This window comes from Emydura macquarii, unplaced genomic scaffold (assembly GCF_026122565.2).
Source record: "Emydura macquarii macquarii isolate MOO-44397 ecotype Brisbane River unplaced genomic scaffold, CSIRO-AGI_Emac_v2 contig_2205, whole genome shotgun sequence".
NCBI lineage: Eukaryota > Metazoa > Chordata > Testudines > Chelidae > Emydura > Emydura macquarii.
This window is the reverse complement of record NW_027132342.1, coordinates 19,445-41,014: the sequence shown is the minus strand read 5'-3', so window position 1 is coordinate 41,014 and position 21,570 is coordinate 19,445. Positions and strand designations below refer to the sequence as shown.

General features: G+C 40.3%; 1 protein-coding gene across 2 annotated transcripts; it reads left to right on the top strand.

The window, feature by feature from the left end:
• The first annotated feature begins 2,044 nt into the window (after positions 1-2,044).
• On the top strand, positions 2,045-17,948 carry LOC137160571 (aldo-keto reductase family 1 member C3-like). Of its 2 annotated transcripts, XM_067559112.1 has the most exons (9): positions 2,045-2,312; positions 5,184-5,351; positions 6,757-6,873; positions 8,144-8,221; positions 11,043-11,165; positions 12,688-12,797; positions 13,035-13,200; positions 14,162-14,244; positions 17,580-17,945. In XM_067559112.1, exons 1-9 carry the CDS (start codon positions 2,226-2,228, stop codon positions 17,617-17,619), a joined length of 972 nt encoding a protein of 323 aa, XP_067415213.1. In that variant the 5' UTR covers positions 2,045-2,225; the 3' UTR covers positions 17,620-17,945. The 2 variants fall into 2 exon arrangements, with proteins under 2 accessions (XP_067415213.1, XP_067415214.1); XM_067559113.1 differs by lacking the exon at positions 6,757-6,873 and having other exon boundaries at positions 17,580-17,948.
• The last annotated feature ends 3,622 nt before the right edge of the window (positions 17,949-21,570 follow it).

Genomic DNA, 21,570 nt, shown 5'->3' with positions numbered 1-21,570 from the left:
TACCGTTTCTTATCACTGAAGAGTATCTGAACCCTGAGGGTGAGTCAGCCAGAGATTAAGAAATGGAATTAGTATGGTTTGCTGTTTCTACCTCCGCACTTCTTTTCAGTGAGACTCAGAAATCTCAAAAGCAAAAGAGGGAATAGAAGGGTAACCAGTGCCAGCAGTATGTCTTCTATAGCTCTGCTTTTGGCCTTTTCTGTTTGTTTTATGGAAGCTCTTGCTGTCTATGAATGGCCTCATTCCTTGGTCTAGGTTAGAGCATGAATATATTTTTGTCTCATACAGTGTGTGAAAATTCCTTTCCTCCTGGAGACAGCCTCTGTGAGATGTCCTGTAACTTCCAGCAGATGTATGGTTTGTGGTTTTATTCCACACAAAACATGCTACTAGTCCAATTCATATCAGTGATGGATGTTTGACTATATTGATTTATTCATTATCCACACCCACTTTTCTCTAAAAGTAAATATTTATATCCTAAAACATACTGCAAAAAACTAAGTCCAACTTCCTGTTTGAAGAATTGGCTTATGATGACTGCTTCATGGAACACAAAAAACACATGAAAAACTAATGTATATAGTACAATGCAATATTTTGGTGGGAACGTCTTCCTGTTCCCATTTGGTAATCCAATTTATATTCTGATTCATCTGGATTAATAGACTTGTTGGTTTAATCATTGCAAGTAAAATAGTAGATGCTACTTGTTCTTTATGCTATTTTGGAACTTGCACTCCTTTAAGCCATCCACTAAGGGCCTGATCCAAAGCCTATTGGAGTCAATGGAAATATTTCCATTGACTTCTATGGGTTTTGATTCAGATCCTAAAATTCCAAATGTTTTAGACTTTCTCACATAAAATATCATAATGAATGTGGTAAAATAGGACAGGAAATTATTCTCACTGATATTTTAATTCCTAAATTAAAAAGTGATAGAGAGAAAAAATAATTGTCCTCATTGCCTCTCCAAATAATATATTTTATCCAAGACTTTTTTTTTTTTTGCACATGCACACAAACATTATACAATAAACCCAAGTGCGCACTTAATAATTCAAACCTAATTCTAATGCTTTAGGAAATTCAACAGTAGATATAACAAGTAATCTATAAACCTAATCTTGGTTTACTATATTTAAACCATATGTAGGCTTTTTAACTCAGATATATGCTTTCTGAAAAGTATTTAATTTAGATTAGCCAGGCCTTCACTTGAGTAGAAGAATATACATGTATACAATTCCTTGTACAGATAAATTCTCCAACTCAATTTAAAAATTTGCAATAACAAGTATGTGGAGAAGTAGAAGCTTCAGTTCAGTTCAAGATAGTTTTTGATTCAGGTGAAATGTCTTATTACAACTGAGAAGAAAGTTAATAAATTATTTATCTTAAATAACCCTTAGGTGTTACCACTAGGGAGAACCTTTCATGATGAATGCCCTGTGCAAATAAATTTACCTAGAGTATAACTATTAAGGTTGGAATAGGACTTCAAGAGTGTCCTACAGGAATAATAATAAGAGATCTACACTGTACATTCTAAACAGAAATTCAGAACAACTACTCTCTGGCATGGTTCTAGATTATTGGGGGAGAATGAAGGTCTCTTTGTAATGCAGTTATTGAGTCTTGTTTTTGATTTTGATAATGAAGTTTTTTAACTTTATTCTCTGAGCCAATAGATCAGGGCCGCTCAAATTTGTAATTCATGGGAGCAATTAAACAATAGATAATTCTCTTGTACTATTTTCACATGTAATTTAATTTTTGTTTTCTTCTGAGTGTGAAAATTTAGTAATGTGATAAGTATTAGTTCTAAAATGTTTTGTTAAAGGTTATAACAGTTTTCCTAATTATATTTGCTGGAAATGTAGAGTGACTGAATTTGAAGGGAGATCTTTTGTACTCTTCTATTCTGTGTCACATGGAAGCAATATTAAGTCAATAGAGTCTGAGGAAAGGGACTGAACTTTGAACCTGTTTTTTAATAAAGATAGTGTGTTTTCTGATAGCTTTGTCATTTTGGATTTGTGCTTTTTTCCCTTTATGACTGCTGAAGCAAATTTGGCTACTCCTTCTAGTACACATCCTAGAAAAATACAACGAAAATAGAAATTCATATTGTGTTTTCTTTCTGAAGCTCTCGCTGGCTCATACAGGAGTGCTGCAAAGTTTCAGCATTCAGCAAAGAACCAAGGAAAATCTGTAAAGAGATGGAGCTTGACAAAAACCACTGTGTTAAGATGAATGATGGGAACAAAATTCCTGCAGTGGGATTTGGCACCTATTCCCCCGATGCAGTAAGTAAATCTTTCATAGATTTCTTTGTCCTTAACCTGTTGATTAACATTGCAGGGCACTGGTATAATTATTGCCTGCATCACTCCAGAAAGGGCTGCAAGATGAGATCCCTGTATATCTAGTTTATAAAACTATTGACAGTGTCTGAAAAGTGCTTTGGGGGGTTGAGTGAAAGATGATACAGTATATAAATGTAAGAACATCATCATTCTGTAAGAAAAGGTGGTGGTTTTATTATTTTAGAGTGAACTTGGTGCTGATTAACAATTCACTGGCCCAGCTTTGCCAAAATACCTGATCCACAGCACCCCCAAACACTCACACCTTGAACCCACACATGCATCTGTCAATCCTCCTCTGTCCTGACCTGCAGCACCCAGCTATTCAAGTCCAGAGCCACTGTATAACAACCAGTGCACCTTAGCCCTGGCCTACAGGACTCCCTTCTCCAGTTTTCAGCCCCTGTCTCTGCCAATGTACTTCAGTCCCAGCCTGAACTAAATGGGAACCAATTCCTTTAAAGAGACGTTAGTCAGTTACTTTTTGCCCTTGTAGTGCTGCTCACTGCATTACACTGAGTAAAGGAAAATGAGTACATTTCCTTTTGCTCCCTTCTCAATAGTCCTGCCACTTGCTGATCCCAGCGTGGAGGGGACTGGTCTAGTGGTCAGAGCTGGGAACTTGGCGTCAGAAGATCTACATCATATTCCTGGTTCTGCCTCTGAGTCATTGTGTGACTTTGGGCATCTTACTTGCCTCTTTGTGTTTTAGTTTCCTCAATTTTGTAAAATTATGATAATGCCTGAATTACCCCGCTGGGTTTATTTCATAAAGATAAAATTTTCAAAAGCACCCAAGTGACTTAGAAGCCTACGTCTCATTGAAAGGCACTTGGAAATGCTACTTCTTTTGAAGATTTTACTCTGAGTTTGTAAAATTGCACTGGGATTCTTGGATGGAAGGTGCTAAAAAGTGCAGTTTATTAAATTTTTGTCCTTACTCATTTTCATTCCTATCTATGACTCAGTGAGAATTAAGACTGACTAAATACTGTGTTTAAAAAAAAAAGAAAAGAAAAAAGAAAGCAAGGGCCCCTCTGAAAATGACCTATGCGTGTGGACCTTTTTCCTTCCACTTGGTACATATAAGCCTTGTTTGTGAAACCATGTGATGTATATTGTTCTAGGAATAAAGGTGAAGCACAAACACGTCCTGTGGAGCTCAATGACTCAGCTGTTTCCAGTGAGTCTTTTTAACCTTTGCACAGTACTGGTGGGACTGATATGATCTCTCACCCTCTCACCCTCCTCCTCTTCCCAGAAAAGACCACCTCCTAAAATACGAGTTTCCTACACACTGCAGTCTGTGTCAACTGTATCTGTTCACTCAGGCCTGTTTCTGAGTTATAGTAAGACACCATAGGACCACCAGTCTAAAGTGGGTGTAATTTAAGGTCTCATCACACTGCCAGCAGAGGTGGCGCTTGGGGGGGGTCGCATGCGGTGTCACATGTCCCCCCAGATCTGAAAACCAACAAGAAGACCAGCCAAGCTATGCAAAGCCCGGTTGTCATGAGATGCTCCCTGAGGCGCTCGCTCGCTGCTGCCCTGGTGCTCCTGTCTCTGCTGCTGCTCCTCAACTCAGAGGCAATGCATGGGGTAGTCATGTGCCCCTCCCCCAGAATCTTTAAATTGTGCCCCTCCACCACCAAGAGTTACACCTCATCTCTGACTGCCAAAGCAGTGTACATTGACCTTAGTGTAATGAAAATCAGGCCCACTTATATGTATAAGGCCTAATTCTCCAATTACACTGGGTTTTACATCATTGTAACTTCATTGACTTGAATGAGAGCAGATTTATGCCCATAGGCTAGATTCTCTTTCTTTCTCTACCAGTATCAACAAATTACTAACTGAAGCTTGAAAATGAAATTAAAAAAAAACAAAGGTAAATGGGAAATCAGATCCCTTCTGCCTCTACCAATTTAGGAACTGGCTCTCTTTGCCTTGCTCTAATATTCCCCAAGAAGTTCATTTTCCCCCACTTAGGTCTTTCTTATCATTATTTTTTTTTCCTTTATCACATCTACTCCATCAGAGATTTCTCTTCTTTGAAGCCTGGTTCTTACCAGATTTTTTTTTCAATCTTTAATCTCAATAGAATATTTAATAAAAGAGACAATATGTAACTAGTTGGAAGAAAGCTGAGTCATTATCAAGAACCATCAGGGGTTTATGAAATGATAGTTCTCACCAAACAATTCTAATAGCCATCTTTATAACAACTACTGATGAAAGGAATGCAGTTCTCCCAAACGCAAACATTCAAAACCATAATTCAGTTTCCAAAAAGTCATGACCTTGGCTTACAAAGCATACTTTTTAAAAAAAATAAATAGTAGCTCAGCTCAGCCACACTGGGAGTTCTAACCCATAGTATATCTTGATATCTGGTTCTTACAGCTCCTCGCTCCTGATCTCGGGGTCCTGTACTATGTGTTATTTGAATCTTCTAAAAAAGAATGCTGAAATAATGGGCATGATACACTGTTGCCTTGCAATTTAAGGAGTCATTTATTACTGTGCACAGTGGGAGTAAAATGGCTATATCTGAATGGTAGCCTTTTACACCTACTTTCCATTTACTTTGTTGTGGTGTAAATAATGATACAAGACACTGGGCAACAGAGGATCAGGCCCAGTATCCTTGAATTTACTTTAAAGTAAATTAAAAGATTCTTAATATGAAGGTATCAAAATCTAAAAACGTCACTTTAAAGTCTTTCTGATGGGCATCAAAAGTATACGTGTCTGGCATAAAATATCCCTAATCCAGAGAGAGTGACATTTTACTTTCTTAAACGGTAGGTTCAAAAAAGTAAATGTGAGGAGGCTACAAAGGTGGCAATTGAAGTTGGCTTCCGCCATATTGATGGAGCCTTTGTATATGGGACTGAGGAGGAGGTTGGGCGAGCCATTCAAGCGAAGATTGCAGATGGGACAGTCAAAAGAGAGGAAATATTTTACACGGGAAAGGTAAGTGGGTTTTGTTTTAACACCAGTATTTTATTGTACTGCTTCCTGTGCTAATTATTTTGTCTAATTTATGAAGAATGTTGGGACCTAAACAAGGCCAGTACTGAAAGGATTGCATTTAGGGGAGTATTATTCATAAACTTGGGAAGCTGCTTTCTATACCAAATTACAGGTTTGAGCACAAAGCTCTCTACCTGTGAGAAAGCAAAGCTAAAACAGCTACTTTATGTCCTTGGAAGTAGAGGTCACCAGACACAACATTTTATTTTATTTAGTCACAACATGCCTTTCTATACTTCAAATGCACAATGGTGACTGTTTTATAGACCATTTCAGTTTCTTTTGAAGTGTAGATTTATTTTGAAAAGTGCTTGTGTAAAAATGGCATCTCATTATTTAACAAACCTGTTTTCTATGTGCATTCAGAGTCCTATCTGTGTCTGCAGTGAAAAAAAAAATTAAATTGTCATTCCTGTCAGCTCTACAGAGAACATGGCTAAGGGAGAGGAAGGTGGATTTATTTCTCCTGAGGTATCATTAACAAAATTGTTTATTAATTTCCAATCAATCACACTTATACTAGCCCATTAAAAGCAAGGGCTTATCACTGAGAACATGATTTTAAGACCGTGGGGTTGAAAGACATCACTGAGAGCATAATTTGTTCTGCAGCATCTTTATTGCTGGAGATGATAGACAAGAAGCAAACAACCAGCTGGATCCAGATTGGGTTTGTGGAGCTATCAGTTAGAAAAGCATCCTTTTACTTGTAAACTGGGCACATTTGGTATTGAATCACTGAGAGTCAATATGTAACACCAACTTCTCATTTTTACAGAGTCACTTTTCAGAATAGAACCGAACTTTAAATGGAGAACTATTGACAAAAAAACAAGAAAGAGGTTCTTGGCACAGGATTCCTTCTGCATTAGAAGTGATGTCTTGTTAGAAATGGTATTTATATGAGCTCCCATCTCCTGGTTCTCACAGACAGACCAGAATTGTGTGTAGAACACAGTCACATACCAAGGGGCATCTTCCATTCCATTCTTCTGGGGCCAGCTCCTGATATCATACAACAGGGTGACTCCTAATAACCAAGGAGAACAAATTTAGCCAGTGTGGCCTCACGTGGGATTCCTGTACTGACCCAGTACACTTCTGAAGTCCTGGCTGCATTTCAGCCCCCTCACCCTGCTTCTTCAGGAATCATTCACTTCTCACTATGATGTGCATCTTTGCACACAACCACCTCACAACACACCCTTCTGTTAAAAAGGCAAAGACCGTGGTATGCCATGACTAAGACACTTTAGAAGAGTGTTTTTTACAGAGTCAGCCTTTGAGAAAGCAGAGAAAAGGGAGGACTTCTTCAGAGAGAACGGTTGTTTTTTAATCATTGCAGCTTGGGAGTACCTTTCACCGCCCTGAACTTGTCCGAATATGCCTGGAACAGTCACTGAAGAAACTTAAATTTGACTATATTGATCTCTTCATTATCCACAACCCTATGTCTTTAAAGGTAAAATTTTCTTTAAAAAATATACACAGGAAAACAGATGTTTTTTGGTAGTAGCGCCATGGACCAGAGCAGAGTTGTTCTGAAACAGATCAGTAGTCAACTTAGTGCTATGTCCTGCCTGCAAAAGCAGCCTATGATGGGTGTTCCAGGGGAAGGCACAAGTCAAAAGAAAAACTAATGCATGAGACACATTCTATAATGCAATATTTGAGGGGGGGAGACACTCATGTTGTCTCTCACTGGCTATCAATACATAATAAGCATGTAGACTAATAGTCTTTTAATCCTTGCTATTAAAATGCCATATGCTACCTAGGTTCACTCTATGCCACTAAAAAAAATATATCTTAGTTTGTAAATTTGCCAATCCACTATCTCAGAAACGCTCTAAATTCAAATATACACTTAATGAACAAAAGCTAACTCTAGTTTCTCTGGAAATTCACCAATAATCTATCAAATTCGTCTTGGGTTATTGTGATCTCGTGTTTTTAATCAACTACAATCTATTTAGCTTATTAATCGTATCTTCATTTATTCAAGTTTCTTTCTCTTTGTCAGAGAAGATGTCAGTTTTGTGTGACACCACGTATCATATCTATCTGTAATATCCCTAGGCACTAATTGCTTTCTTCATGCATGCTTTTGTTTTCACTGCATATAAACACAATTTCTTATGAAAGTAGTGCTTCGCTGACCTAATTAACTTTCCAGTATTAACATTTATCCTCTTATTTACTCAAAATTATTTCTAGGCATCTAGGGTGAAATTTGCTCATGGAACGCAAGGTACGCTATGCATTTGAGTCACGTGGCTTTTAACTCAAAAGTGATGTGTAGATTAATTCTCTAGCTCAGTTTGACAATTTACAATAGTTGCTTTGTCCCTAAAGAAGTAGAAACTTCAGTTCTGTTGAAGGTAGTTTTAATTCAGGGGATTTAAATATTTTTCTGGTACTGCTGGAGTCTTCCCTTAAGGACTTAAAAGAGTGTTAATAAGATACTTATATGAGATGACTTTTAGGTGTTAGTGGTAGGGAAAATTTTGGTGACTAGGCGGTGTTCCATCTCTCAGATTCTCCCCAAATGTTTTCAGCTTGTGGGAAGCCAAGTCGTTTAGATAAAACCACTCTATTATTTTTACCAGCATTAGAGTTCAACACCTTCCTTTCCCCACTCCTCCTAGTTACAACTCTTTCTTTGGCCGCAAAATAATTGAAATTCACTTCTGCAAAACATCAGGAATGAAGATTTTCCTTTTGTTTTTAAGCCTGGGGCAGATTTATCACCAATGGATGAAAACGGAAAACTCATTTTTGATATTGTAGACCTGCATAAAACTTGGGAGGTGAGTGACATGAGTAACATACTATTAATTAAAAGCATATCCAGTTTCCTTAATCAGCCAGCTGACTGCTACCCAGAAAGTGTTCAGAGTTCTGCAGGTGAGTAGTATGACCTTTTTAAGGAGGAGCGAAGGAGAATGTAATTATTAGATATATGGGAGGCTGGGATTGTTAGTAAGATGTGTTGTTGAACTACCTATTGATAAAGAGCTGATTCACACTAACAAGTAACTATATACAAATACCGCCTTCATACTTAACAGATCTGCCCCTTTTGTATACAGAGCATCATAACTGCCAGCTTTAGTGACAAAAATAAGTTTTGGCTGCTTTTTGCTCCTGTTAGCCCAGCAGCACCAACCAGCTATGCTCCTTCTTATGAATCATAAACAGATTTTTTTACTAAATTTAAATCAGTTGCACCTCTGTTACGAAAATGATGTCATTCAAGTGTCACTGAGGGCATAATCTGAAGACAATGGGGACGCAGGTGTGTAATTGAACTTTTCTTACTAGTGATGTTGCAGAAGTAGAAAAGAGTCCAGCCTAACTGTCAGACTTCAGCCAGGTCCACATACTGTTTTGGTCCCAATTTAACTATTTCAGCTAGGGGTGTGATTTTATTTTTAAAAAATAGTAAAATTGGTGCAACCCCTAGAGTGAAGGCAGTTATACCAGTACAATTGTGCCTTACACTGGTATATCTTATTCTCCTAATTTATGGGAATAAGCTATACCTCTATAGGCAACTTTACACTAGTATGACTGTATCCACTGGGATGAGTTATACCTCTCTGGCACCACCCTGGGGCAAGAAAGGCATTGCTGTTGTTCCAGACATCTTTTTTACATTACGATAAACCTGGTTCAGAGTTTCAGGTAAATCCCTCTGCCTGCACCTGATAGACAGCCTGTCCCCTTCTAGGGATATAACATACTCCAAATGAAGAAAAAAACAAAATACTTCTGCAGTTCACAAAAAAGGCCAGGTCCCTGCAGTCTCACACAGACTGAAGGTTGATAGTCTTTGGGAGGAGATATGGACTCCTTACCCCTATCTGCCCAAGCAACCGAAGCAAAATCGCTGGACTCGGGGAAAAAAAAAAGGGTATAGAAAAGCCAGTCTCTCCACTTCCCCAGAGGGCCCAAGAAGCCATTGTGCTCAAGCAGTTTCCCCAGAAGACAAACTGTGTATGCTGGGGCGCTCTAGCTCCGCTCACTCCATAGTTCCATCCAGACAGCCAGTATCCTCCCTTTTAAGGACCTGCCCTTCTCCAGGCTTGAAAAGCCTCACAAGTGTAGTGGGTTGGGGCTGACTGAGCACAGAGGTGCTCTTTCACCCTTTCTTGACTGCTGAGGGAGCTGCCCTACCATACTAGGGGAGGTTAACTACATCAGTATCAGACTGATCTAATTAAATCGGTACAATAACGGTGCATAGACAAGACCTTCAATGAGTGTTCAGGGCTGCTAGTCAAGTTGCATATATTTCTACTTGTAAACTGAGTATATTAGATAGGGAAATCACTGAGAGACAACAAACATGAAGCCACATAATGCCGTTTTTTACAGCATCACTTTGTAGAGTAGAACCACATTTTGAGATGTTTTGGCCTTCCCTGTTCTTAGGGCAGGGATAACACCGAAGTCATTTTCACAGAGAGAATTGTAGTCTGAGCTTTACATGTGATGGTTTCCACAAATGAGGAATGAAATATTCTGCTCTAATTTCAGCCAAGACAAGGACTCCCTCAGACCCCTAATTCTTTAACTAAAGCTCTTTGAGTAGCTCGGCATTGCAGCTTATTAGTGAGCTAGCCTTTCAACGCTGAAGAGCTAGGTTCAAAGTTTGTCCACATGTACCCACACTACAAAGTCCACCACTCAGTTTAATACCTTTGGTGCTTTTATCTAAAGAGAGCCCAGAAATGAAATATAAAGGGGCGTCCGTTCAGAATCAAGGTGCATTGGCAGAGCTTTGGGAGAAGTTAGCATAGTGTCTGCTCACATTATGCCTGGTGTTAATTGGTGCTTCTGATTCCTCATTTTCAAGAGCACTAACTTAACTCCCTCATTTAAATGGAAAAAGCTAAAGCTTCCCCTGTGATATGTGCTGTCCCTTCAGTGGACTCTAGCCAGCTTCTTATATTAAATGTAAAATGTCAACAGGATTTGGCTACTGTATCGTTGTTACCATAGCACTACTTGTGATCTGAGACTCTGCAGTCATTTCTTATTAACAGAACAGGGAAACACTGGAGTATCTCAGACACCACTGCATGACTACAGTTGGTAAATACAGACATTCTGATGGTGACCACAGCAGCTGTCCATCTCTTTAAATATTTCTTGTGTTTTCCCCTTAATTTTCCTTCTCAATTATTTTTTGGCTATAAAGCTCTTAAACTGGTGTTAATAGTCCCATACTTATGTGGTATCCTTATTGCTGTATTGTTCACTAACAGTGAATGGGTATCACTATGTCTTTGAAGTTCTGTGAGTGTGAAGGACAAATAAGACAGAAAGCTACTGGGAGAGGCAGTGGCCAGATTGTCTACTTTCTACTGGGGGAAAAGATGACTTTGTTGCACATTGGGTTGTACAAAATAGAGATCTGATGCCTAAGTGAATGGTTGAAAAGTGACTGTTTCTAAATCAGAGTTTTATTCTAGAGCAAATCAAACTTCCCCTGCCATATGTGTAATAAAACTATGGTGGAATAATTTTATATTGAATGAGCCCAGTTGAGCATAATTTTTCTAGTCTCATGGAAATTATACTACCAATAGTGATAATGGAAGTGTCCTTTGTTGTTTTATCAAGGCCATGGAGGCATGTAAAGATGCAGGTTTGGTGAAGTCCATTGGGGTGTCCAACTTCAACCACAGACAGCTGAAAATGATCCTGAGCAAACCCGGGCTCAAATACAAACCTGTTGTCAACCAGGTAAAACTCTAACCTTTGGATGGAGACCTAAAAGTGTTCAATTAAAAGGAATTCGGAACATGTAGTCAAAGAGTTTCATTTATAGGGGAAGAACTCAAAGGAAGGAAAAACGCCAGCATTTCTTTTTCAGAAGGAGCTAATGTCCAGTCTTTCTTTTGTATTTAAAGGAAAACTTGCGTATTGCTCCACATCAAGTAGACGCAAGCCACAACAGACCCTGATATTGAACTCCTCAGAATTTGTGGTTGTTGGGACCAACTTACATTAAAGACAGTAGCCATTAGCAAATACAGATTCAGGTTCAAGTTCTAAAAAAAATCATCATTCTATGTTGTTTGGAATAAGGGTTTTGTTTGTTTCCATCACTGAATTCATTAAAAACTTATACAAATCAGGAAAGAATGAAGAATGACTATTGTCAAGGAAACATGTCTGAGAGGAGCAGGAGAAAGAGGATACCAGCCACTTCCCTGTGCATCCTCTCCTGCTACCTCATTCCCCTGGGAATAGGCGTTCAGAGCACCAGCCCTTTTCTGCTTGGAATGTGAGGATGTTTTGTTACCAGGTCATTCAAACTCATACTCAGGAATGTGACTTTCAGTAAGTAGGCTCAGAATGCAATGATTCAGACGGACCATGTCATTGTCCAATCCATTTGCATATCCTTCATATACTCAGATGTATTCTGTACCTGATGGATGAAGGGAAAGAACTGAGTTATATATGATAAGCAATATAACACAGGATATGCATAGCATCCTATAGTCAGTTGTTGAAAGTAACGTTGCCTCTCAACTAATTTTTTTCAAACTTAACATAGCACAAGTTCTGCATGGAGGATAATATATAGGAAAAGGTAATTCTGAAGTTTTAAATTTGAATTTTTAAAAATTTCAGTATAAAATATGAAAATGAAAAAAATGTCTTACCTGGTGGAAAACACTGTTTTTTCACAGTTGGACGACTCAAAACTGAGTGAACTGTTGTTGGTTGCATTCCCTTCCCCTAACCCAAAAATAATTTGTGAATTGAGACCAAGCATGACAAATTTCAGGCCAAGTGACCACTTTAGGGAAAGTTATCAGGCACTGATCCAAGAGCTCTCTGCAACTAATAGCCATTACATTAATGGCAGTGTTAGTCCAGGCCAAGATTTTGATCCATATACTAGCTGTTTAACAGTACAGAATCGGCCAAATCCTGCATCTAGGCAACTTAATGAGGGGCCAATGGGTCTACACACATGAGTAAGGCAAGCAGGATTTGGTCCTCAGTTTATAAATCCTTATTAAGACTGTCCACCCACAGCATATATTGGCTTCGCTGTCCTCTACTAGATAAACTGTTGGAATTCAGCTAAATTGCACCTCGTGGTCACTTGCACCTCCGGGCTGTATTTTAATTGAAGGATATTTGATTGACTTTTAATTGACGAATTTTCATTGACGTAACATCTGCTGTTTCTTTTGTCTGACTGCTGCTGCTCATAATCTCAATTTTGGGTTGGGGGGTGATTCTGCAGGTTGAATGTCACCCTTACCTCAACCAAAGCAAACTGCTGGCCTTCTGCAAATCCAAGGATATCCTCCTCGAAGCCTATTGTGCTCTGGGCTCACAGCGAGACAAGATGTGGTAAGGAAAGGAACTGGACTGTGCTCCCAGGATTAGTACCTCAGTAATGGGTTGGAGGGAGGGGAAAGTGCCCTTATCTTCAAAATATCTGATATTTACAGAGTTATACAATAAAAAGGAGAGCTGGAAAAGACCTAGTTGGTTATCTTCAGATTGCACAGGCATTGTGCTCACTAGGATGAGATTACTGCATTCCTGATCCTAGAAATGCTCCCTGTTTCTCTGTTTCCTTTGTAGGATAGATCAAAGCACCCCAGTTCTGCTGGAGGACCCCGTATTGGGTACAATTGCCAAAAAATACAACCGAAGCCCTGCTCTAATAGCCCTGCGCTACCAGCTGCAGCGTGGTATCGTGGTCCTCTTCAAGAGCTTCACCAGAAAGCGTATTGAAGAAAACTTCCAGGTAAAAGAGGAGTAGAGAGAGAAGAGGTCGAGGGACACACTTCTCTACGTGCAAATTTAAATGGGACAACATAGAGGGCCAAGAACTTGTATGTATTTGTACAATATGGTATACCAAGACCCTTCCCAAGAATTATCAGACATTATGCATTACAGTTCTCAGGCAGGTTCTGTATTCTTAGAGAATGCTTTTGCCACTTTAATATTTGAACTGTTTAACTTGGCATCCAATAACGAACAAATGATGTGGGGAGAAAAACCATGGAGTCTTCCTTGTCTCTCCCAGTTTCAAGGGAGCAGCTGATTTGTGGAGCCCTTTCCGAAAATGGCTAAAGTTTCTCTTGACCTCAGATTGGAATTAAGATCCCTTTGAGCTTTGGAAAGACAAATGATCTTCCAGTAGGAGTGTGCACCTTTCTTGCCCTCAACCTCTTGCTTAGACCACAGATCCTCCCCAAACCCTGTTCTGTCCTTCCCCACCCATATTTGTCCAGGATCTTAAACATCTTTCTCAGGTAATTCAACCTGATGTGGGATCCCTTGTTATATTTTCCATACCCAAGGAGTAAACCATATAATATGTCACTTACTGATTTATTCTATATTAATGGAAAGAACAAAGCAAGGAAGAACAGCTACATGAGACAGCACGGTGTGTATCTCCTCTATACCATGTCCTTTACTTCCCAAGATGGCAGCTGCCTCTACAGACAGCAGAGTCTTAAAAGTTTAATTATTAAATACAAAATAAATAAAATCACAACAGCTACATAGTTACATATCCTTCACGTCTGAAATATCTAAAATACAGTGGAAGGAGCAGGCCCAGATTAATATACCTATTTAATCTCCTTTTCACTTAACACAAGACTTATGCTTCTGTAAATGCACATATATCCCACTATTAGAAGGGCCATGCCCTGCAGGAATAACCCAATGTTTGATCCTGTCTTCCATGTCAGGTTTTTGATTTCCAGCTCTCTGAGGAGGATATGACAACCATTGATGGGCTGAACAAAAACCTTCGCTACCTGAACTTAATACAGTGAGTCACAATACTTTGCATTTTAGAATTCTTTGGAGAGGCAGGAGACAGGCAGTAGTGGTCACCCCACAAAGAAATAAGGTTTTGTGTTACACTGAATCTAGTGATAACAAAAGATATACTTAGGATCATAGCTATTTGGACTGGAATGGAGTCTGGACTTTAAGGCCAGAAGGGACGACCACCCTCCTGTATATCAGGGGTTCTCAATCTTTTTCTTTCTAAGCCCCCTGCTCCCCCCCAACACACACATGCTATAAAAACTCCAGGGCCTGGGGGGTGGGAGGGACACTTGCGCATAAGCATAGTTTGACTTCTATTTTGGAGGGGCAGGGTCCGGGAAGAAAGCGCAACCTCCACCCCTTGACTCCCCTCAGCAGGCCACCCAGCCTGTCTGGGTTGAGGGAGGGAGGCACAACCAAAGATTATAACTCAAAGGGGAGGGGCTCAGCTCAAAAAGTTTGAAAACTGTGCAGGGTTCAGACAGGGGGTAGCTCAGGGTGCAGGGCGAGGGGTAGCTGGAGGCTGTGTGCCAGCAGGGCCCCCAAGGGCTCTGCCGGAACTGGAGCCAGGTCCCTCCACCTGGATGGTTCTTACTGGCTGTGTAAGCAGTCAAAGGAGACTGAAAGCTGAGGAGTAGCCACAACCCTGGGTACCTGCAGCAGGAGACAGGGGAGCATCGTGGCTGCCCGCTCCATGGCACCAGCAAGAGCAGTAGCTGCCTCGCACTGCCCAGCTCCAACTTCCAGCCTCCAACCTGGCCAGAGGGTGGGTCATCGGAGGGGCTCAGGGACAGAACGAGTTTGGGGTGGGTGGAGCCACCCTTGGGATGACCCTGCTCTGGGTAAGGCAGTGCAATTTGTGCGGAGGCGACACCCCCCATAGTCCTCTCCAACTTCGCCCGTGGGCTTGTGGTTTTAGCCCTGTAGGGGGCCCAAGAGTGCCAGGATTCAGCCCCATGGCTCCCAGCTTCAGCCCCAGCAGGGGTACCGGAGCTCTGGGATTCAGTCCCGCTGCTCATGGCTTCAGCCCTGTGGGAGGCGCCAGGTCTCCGGACTCCAGGCTATATATGCCACAGCGCTACATCACAGGCTAGCAACGCCACGGGCTGAACCCAACAACCGAAACCAGACCAAAGCATTACAGCCCCCAGGAGACTAGAGACAAAAGGTGGGTGAGGGAATATCTTTTACTGGACCAGCTTCTGTGGGTGAGAGAGACAAGCTTACACAGAACTCTTCTCCAGGTCTGGGAAACGTACTCAGAGTGTTGCAGCTAAAAACAAGGTGGAACAGATTGTTTTAGCGCCATAGTTAACACATATTTCAAGGGACCATTCAAGGTGAAGTGGCCCGTTAACACCCCACCATCATAGTGGGGAAGAAAGGAGGGGAAGGTAGCTGCATGGGTTGTGAGTGAGTTATAAATTGTTGTAATATTCCATAAATCCAGGATGTCTATTCAGTCCATGATTTTTAGTGATTAGCAAAGTTATGAATTTAAGCTCCCAGGCTCATCTTTTGAAAGTGTTGTGCAGGTTTCCTTTGTAGATAAGGACTGATGGGTCAGATATACAGTGATCACTTTGTGAAAAGTGTTCACCCAAAAGTGATTGGGTGTTTTTTGTCTTATTTTCCTCTGTGAGTTAATTTGAGAGCATAGTGATTTTCTGGTTTCACCCATATAGTTGTTGTTGGGGCATTTAGTGCGCTGGATGAGGTTTACCACATGGTGGAAGAGACATTGTAGAATCCATGGATCTTGAAAGGTGTGTTTGTAGGGGGTCTTGATCATTGTAGTAGTGGAAATTTGTCTTCAGGTTTTACATCTGTTGTTCTAGCACGGTCTGGTATTGCTTTGAGTTTGTGTGTCCTGGTCTGTGGGGAGTTGGCTTCTGGTGTTGAGGTTGGGGAGGCATTGTTTGAAAGTCAGAAGAGGAGGTTCAGCTTATCAGAAGCAAGCTTCCTACAGACCAGAGCCTGTCCCTCTCACCAACAAAAGTTGGTCCAATGGAAGATATTACGTCACCCACCTTGTCTCTAATATCCTGGGACCAACACGACTACAACAACATTGCACACAAGAGACTAGAAAATTATATGCCACGAGCAGCGAATAGCAGGGACCAAGGTGCAACAGTGCCCAAGGCCCCCGCAATGACAGAAAAAATGACTTGGTGGGTCACAGTGCGGCAGAAGTAATTTCATTGGCTCAAATTCTTCTCTTCATTATTCTGGTAAAAATCCATAGGAAATGACTGCAACTGAGTTCCTCTGGATGCACTGAAAGCAGAATTTGGCCCATTATCCCAACACTTTCTAGTAGTTAGTTGTCTAGTGCAGCCTTGAATTTCTCCTGTTTGAAGGGAAAGCCACAACTTTCCTGGGATACATACGTCATTCTCTAATCATCCTAATGGTTATAAACGTTTCCAATATTTTAAACTAGAGATGGGGCCTAAACGAAAAGTCTGGGATCAGTCCAGGGCCCCTCTCTGGGGCATTTGTTATAAGTCAATAGCATCATCACAGGGATATCCCTGGTGGTGAAGAACCCACAGAGCAAAGTTCTATGCCACATCCTCCAGGGTGTTGGCATAGGGGATACGCTGAAGGCACTTCTGGGGAAAAGGTGTGGCCAAAGTGGCTGCTGTGTTCCAGCAATCCCCACTAGCAGAGAGCACCTTGAGGATTAGTCCAACGATCAGAAAGTTAAAAACTTCTCCTTTGTGGATATACCCCCTCCCCAACTCTGCACAGTGCCACTTGGGTGCAGCTGAGAACTGAACTCCCTGCACCCTAACAATCCTGATCTTTGCAGAAGTCTGCATCTAGATGAAACATTCCTTGACCTGGGTGGCCTTTATGTCTAAAATGGGCTAAACCAAAATGGGGAAATGTTGGATCCGGGTGAGGATCTCAACATTACAGTCGGGGCCTATCTGTATTTTAAAGCAAATTTTTCAAATTTCATCAAAGCCCACTAGTACTTGTTCAAGCCTCATTGTTTACTGAGAATAATCAGTAATTGTAACAGCCTTCTACCATATGCAATCACAGACAGTTATGACCTCATTCTGTCATGTTTTCTCCAAGCTTTATTCACTTCCAAGGGAACGTAAGTATTAGTTACAAACTCAGCTGTAATGTAATGTCATCTCAATAGAGACTATGCACTCACATGCTTGGATAATACAATAATGGGCCTACCAAACACCCTAAGACAGATCAATAGCATTGCATGTCTGCTCTTTGGGATTTCTGCGTTTTGCGCTCAGATGTCCTAGTAATAGAGTTACATGTGGATATTTAATAAATATTGCATTTTCTTTTTAGACTTGTGGACCACCCTCAGTATCCATTTAAAGATGAATAATGGAAAGCATCTTTTCATTGTTCCTGATTTTATTTCACACACAAGGAATCAGAAACATGTTTCATCTCCTTGCTCCATTTTTGTGACTAGTCCTAGAGAAGCACCCTGTTCTGGAAGTCCAGCTAGTGCTGGTGGCATCAAGAGATTGACATGGTACATTTAAACAGACATTCAAAACAACTCAGTCTCAGAATGGAATGGTTCTTGATTGTTAATGGGGAAAAAATAAAGGTCTTTATGTAATGCACTCATTGAGTCTAGTCTCTATTATTTGATAATTATATTTCTTCATTTTCAGATCCAGCATACCCAGGCCCCTTTGAAATGCAGTGTGAGGTGCTAGAGGTTCCCAAAGGGAGGTTGGCTGAGCCAGTTTGAAAAATGATGGGGTCTGTCCAATTTAGCAGGAGCTGAGGTCACAAAGCAGCCACAGGATTGGACCTTGAATATAACAGAAACTATAGACTAAAAATCCCACAAAGTGGATTCCTTACCACTCACAGATCTGAAAACATGCAACCCTTCATTTAAATTAGACATAGTGCCGTCTATGTTCACAAAGCAACGTACTATTTAAATATTGTTACTCAGGGAAAAATCCACCCCACGCACCAGGCCTATACAGACCAGTGTGGAGTTGTGGAGGCCAAGACCAATGCCAGGGCCAGATTATCCCATAGGCTAATAAGGCTTTCGCCTTAGGACCTCCTATTTTTAGGCTCTAATTTAGGCCCTCCATTCCATATTCAAGTAACAGCTGAGCAACAGTAGCAGGGCCATCAGAAATTTTTTGTCTCATTAGATACTGCTTTGTACAAATTAATCCATCAAAGATTGTGAATTCAATTTATGGTGGTTGTGATTTTGTCTTTGTGGGCTAAGTAAGTGTTTGTGGGCCCAAGCAATATTAAACTTTGTACACAGTAGGCCTACACTGGACAACAGAAACCATGCTGAAGAAAGGAGGATGGCAGAAATTGAAGGAGGCCAAAGAAAGACGGCAAAGTCAAGATGTAGTACTGAAAGTTATTCTTTCTCTGGTAATGTTTTTTCCTTCTATTAAGCCTGGTGGTGAGGAAGTCCAGGCAAAAAGCAGCCCAAGTCAACGTGCTGCACCTGATGAAACGGAGCAACCTCCTGTGACTTCTAGCTGCAGTCTCACCCCACTCCTTTTTGAGCTTGCAATGCCTGCTCCACAAAAATCCTGGACATTTCCTCTTATTTGAAAAATCCACCCCGACAAAGGGCGGAGGATCAAAAAAGAAGAAATGTCTGGAAAAACCCAGACCTATGATAACTCTACTCATGTACCTCAAACTGCAGGATCAGAGACTGTTCCCTTTACTTTTTCAAGCAGTCCTTGCTTGCTGAAGTAGCCTCATGGACTTCAGTAAGACTAGTTGTGTGAGTAAGTTTTGCAAGACCAGGCCCTTCATTTTCAAATGCATTGCACAGTTAATCCATGTGGGTCAAACTTTGAGCTCCTTACTTAATTGTTATTCACTCCTTCAGGCAGAACTCTCATTGACTCTGATAAATAAGAACCTGAGGCCTTGACTCATTGTGCAGGTTATGACCATTCCAATGGATCAACTTGTGATACTCTCTGATGTACATCAAGGGCTGATTAAATCAGTGCAAGTTGCACTGGTGTAAATGAGGACAGAACTTGGCCCCTCACTTTTGGATGATTGTTGCCTCTGTGCCATCCCATTATCCATAATGGGCTAACGTAGATTGGTCTATAGTCCTATAGAATTTAATGGGGATGAAATTAATAAGATTCTATACAAATTCAATACAGTTCTTTAAACATTGTCTAAAACCTTGTTGAATGTAAAAGAAATTGATCCCTTTCTTGAAGCATTTTTAAACCAACCCGTTACTTCATTAGAGAATTAAATCTGTTCTATAGAATCTATAGATTGGTTTAAAAATTTTGTAGAACTATGGTCATTGTCTATTAAATTGTATAGGACTTTTCCATAATGAAAAATTTACTCTTTTCATTAAAGCATGCAGAAGTGAGTGTGAGCACACACAGGGGATGTGTCTGGGTAAAAATGTGACATTTGTACACAGTCACTTTTCATACTGAAACTATATTTTAAAACATCATCCCTGAACCATACATGTTGAGACCTTTTCTCTTCCTGTTTTAATTCATAGGTTCCCAAAAGTAAGTGTGAGGAGGCTGTAAAAGTGGCTATTGAACTTGGCTACTGCCATATAGATGGAGCTTATGTGTATGAGAATGAAGAGGAGGTTGGGCGAGTCATTCGAGAGAAGATTGCAGATGGAACGGTTAAAAGAGAGGAAATATTTTACACAGGAAAGGTAAGTGGGTTTTGTTCTAAATCCCATCAATTGTTCTCTGCTTCTTTCTTCTGGTTCTGAAGCAAGAGAAGGGTGATTTCAGTGAGGCATTAAGTACAAGTTTGCTTGTGCTTTCAGGATTTGCCTGAAACAGCCCATCTGTTACCAGGTGTTAATCCTGTGGGGAAAAGGTTATACACATTTAGTACCAGTTGAGGCGTTAGCAGGCATCATTACAGTTACCTGATTAAAAACTACACTGAACTGAAGTTAAGTCTGAGTATGTGCTAGTGACTTAAAGGTAAAAATATTGCAGGGATGCTGTAATTATCCCAAAAGCAAGCATTACAGACCAGGAGATAGAGATTTAAGGTTATACTTCAAAGAAATCCAAATATATTAGGCTATGGAAACGCACAGGGTAAGGCACCTAAACGATCTTGACTCCTCCAACCTTAACTATGCCCGCAGTAGCCATTTAATTAGGATTAGTTGCATTATTTGTGGTTCCAGACTGCATGAATGGATTTTGAAAGACACATTAGTTGTTTGTTGTATGAATGTTCAGTTTTTAATGCTTCAAGGGTAAGATGACATAACATTAATTAAGTGTAAGGCACTCATAGACTTTGTATATAGATGTCATTTTTATGATTTAAATTTGAATAAAATAATGTATAATATATTATATATCCAGTGGCATTTCATGCCTAAAATATGGTAGAATACAATTACTTAGGGAATCAGCCTTGTGAACATACAATTCTGATGGAAACTTGTTCTCTCTTTTCTCTTTACAACTTTGGAGCACCTTCAACGCTACAGAGATTGTCCAGTTAGCCCTAGAAAAGTCACTGAAGAACCTTCAGTTTGACTACATTGATCTCTATATTATTCATACACCCCTATCTTTAAAGGCAAAAGAGGTGTTCTGTCTGAACACAGGAGAATCTTGTCCCCAGAGTTCCTCTTTTGCTTTAAGACAGACTGAATGGTAACCGCTTGATTCAGAGACATTGCTATAAGGAGTAGGGAGCTTTACAATACCAAATAATTCCCCTACATATACGTCTTCCAGATCAGATATAAAATGGGCTTTCATTTACATTAGGGGTGCAGAGATAATCAAGAGATCTGATTGACTGAATATCTATCAGATTTCAGAAAGAACTTTGCACTTAAAAATAAAGGTTAAATGTGCTGTGAATATTGAGTTACTGACCCGTCAAAATAACTTCCCAGAATTTCTCCAGAAAACAACTCCTGTAAAACCTCAAACCAAAGGGAGGTTTATCTGACGACATTTTTTGTTTTGTTTTTAAGCCTGGAGATGATTTATTCCCAGGGGATGGAAATGGAAAATTGAGTTTTGACAACGTAGACCTGTGTGCCACCTGGGAGGTGGGTAGCATATACAAGTATAACATTAAAACACATTTGCAAAACTAGCATGAAAACCTATCAGGCGAGGCACAACATCTATTTCCCATGAGTGTATGAGAAAAAAAATGTGAGATCTATATTTCAGGGCATAAGTCAAACTCTAACAAGGGTTTAGGAAGAAACTTTTCCTGGAAGTAAGTTATTTCATAGCTCTCTACTGTGGGTTTCTTGTGTCTTCCTCAGCATCCCTTT

Bases quoted from the DNA above. Each gene is read 5' to 3' on its own strand.
- LOC137160571 (XM_067559112.1), top strand. From the start codon at position 2,226: ATGGAGCTTGACAAAAACCACTGTGTTAAGATGAATGATGGGAACAAA. The intron at 8,222-11,042 runs GTGAGTGACATG...TGTTTTATCAAG, and splicing joins ACCTGCATAAAACTTGGGAG to GCCATGGAGGCATGTAAAGA. The intron at 12,798-13,034 runs GTAAGGAAAGGA...TTTCCTTTGTAG, and splicing joins TCACAGCGAGACAAGATGTG to GATAGATCAAAGCACCCCAG.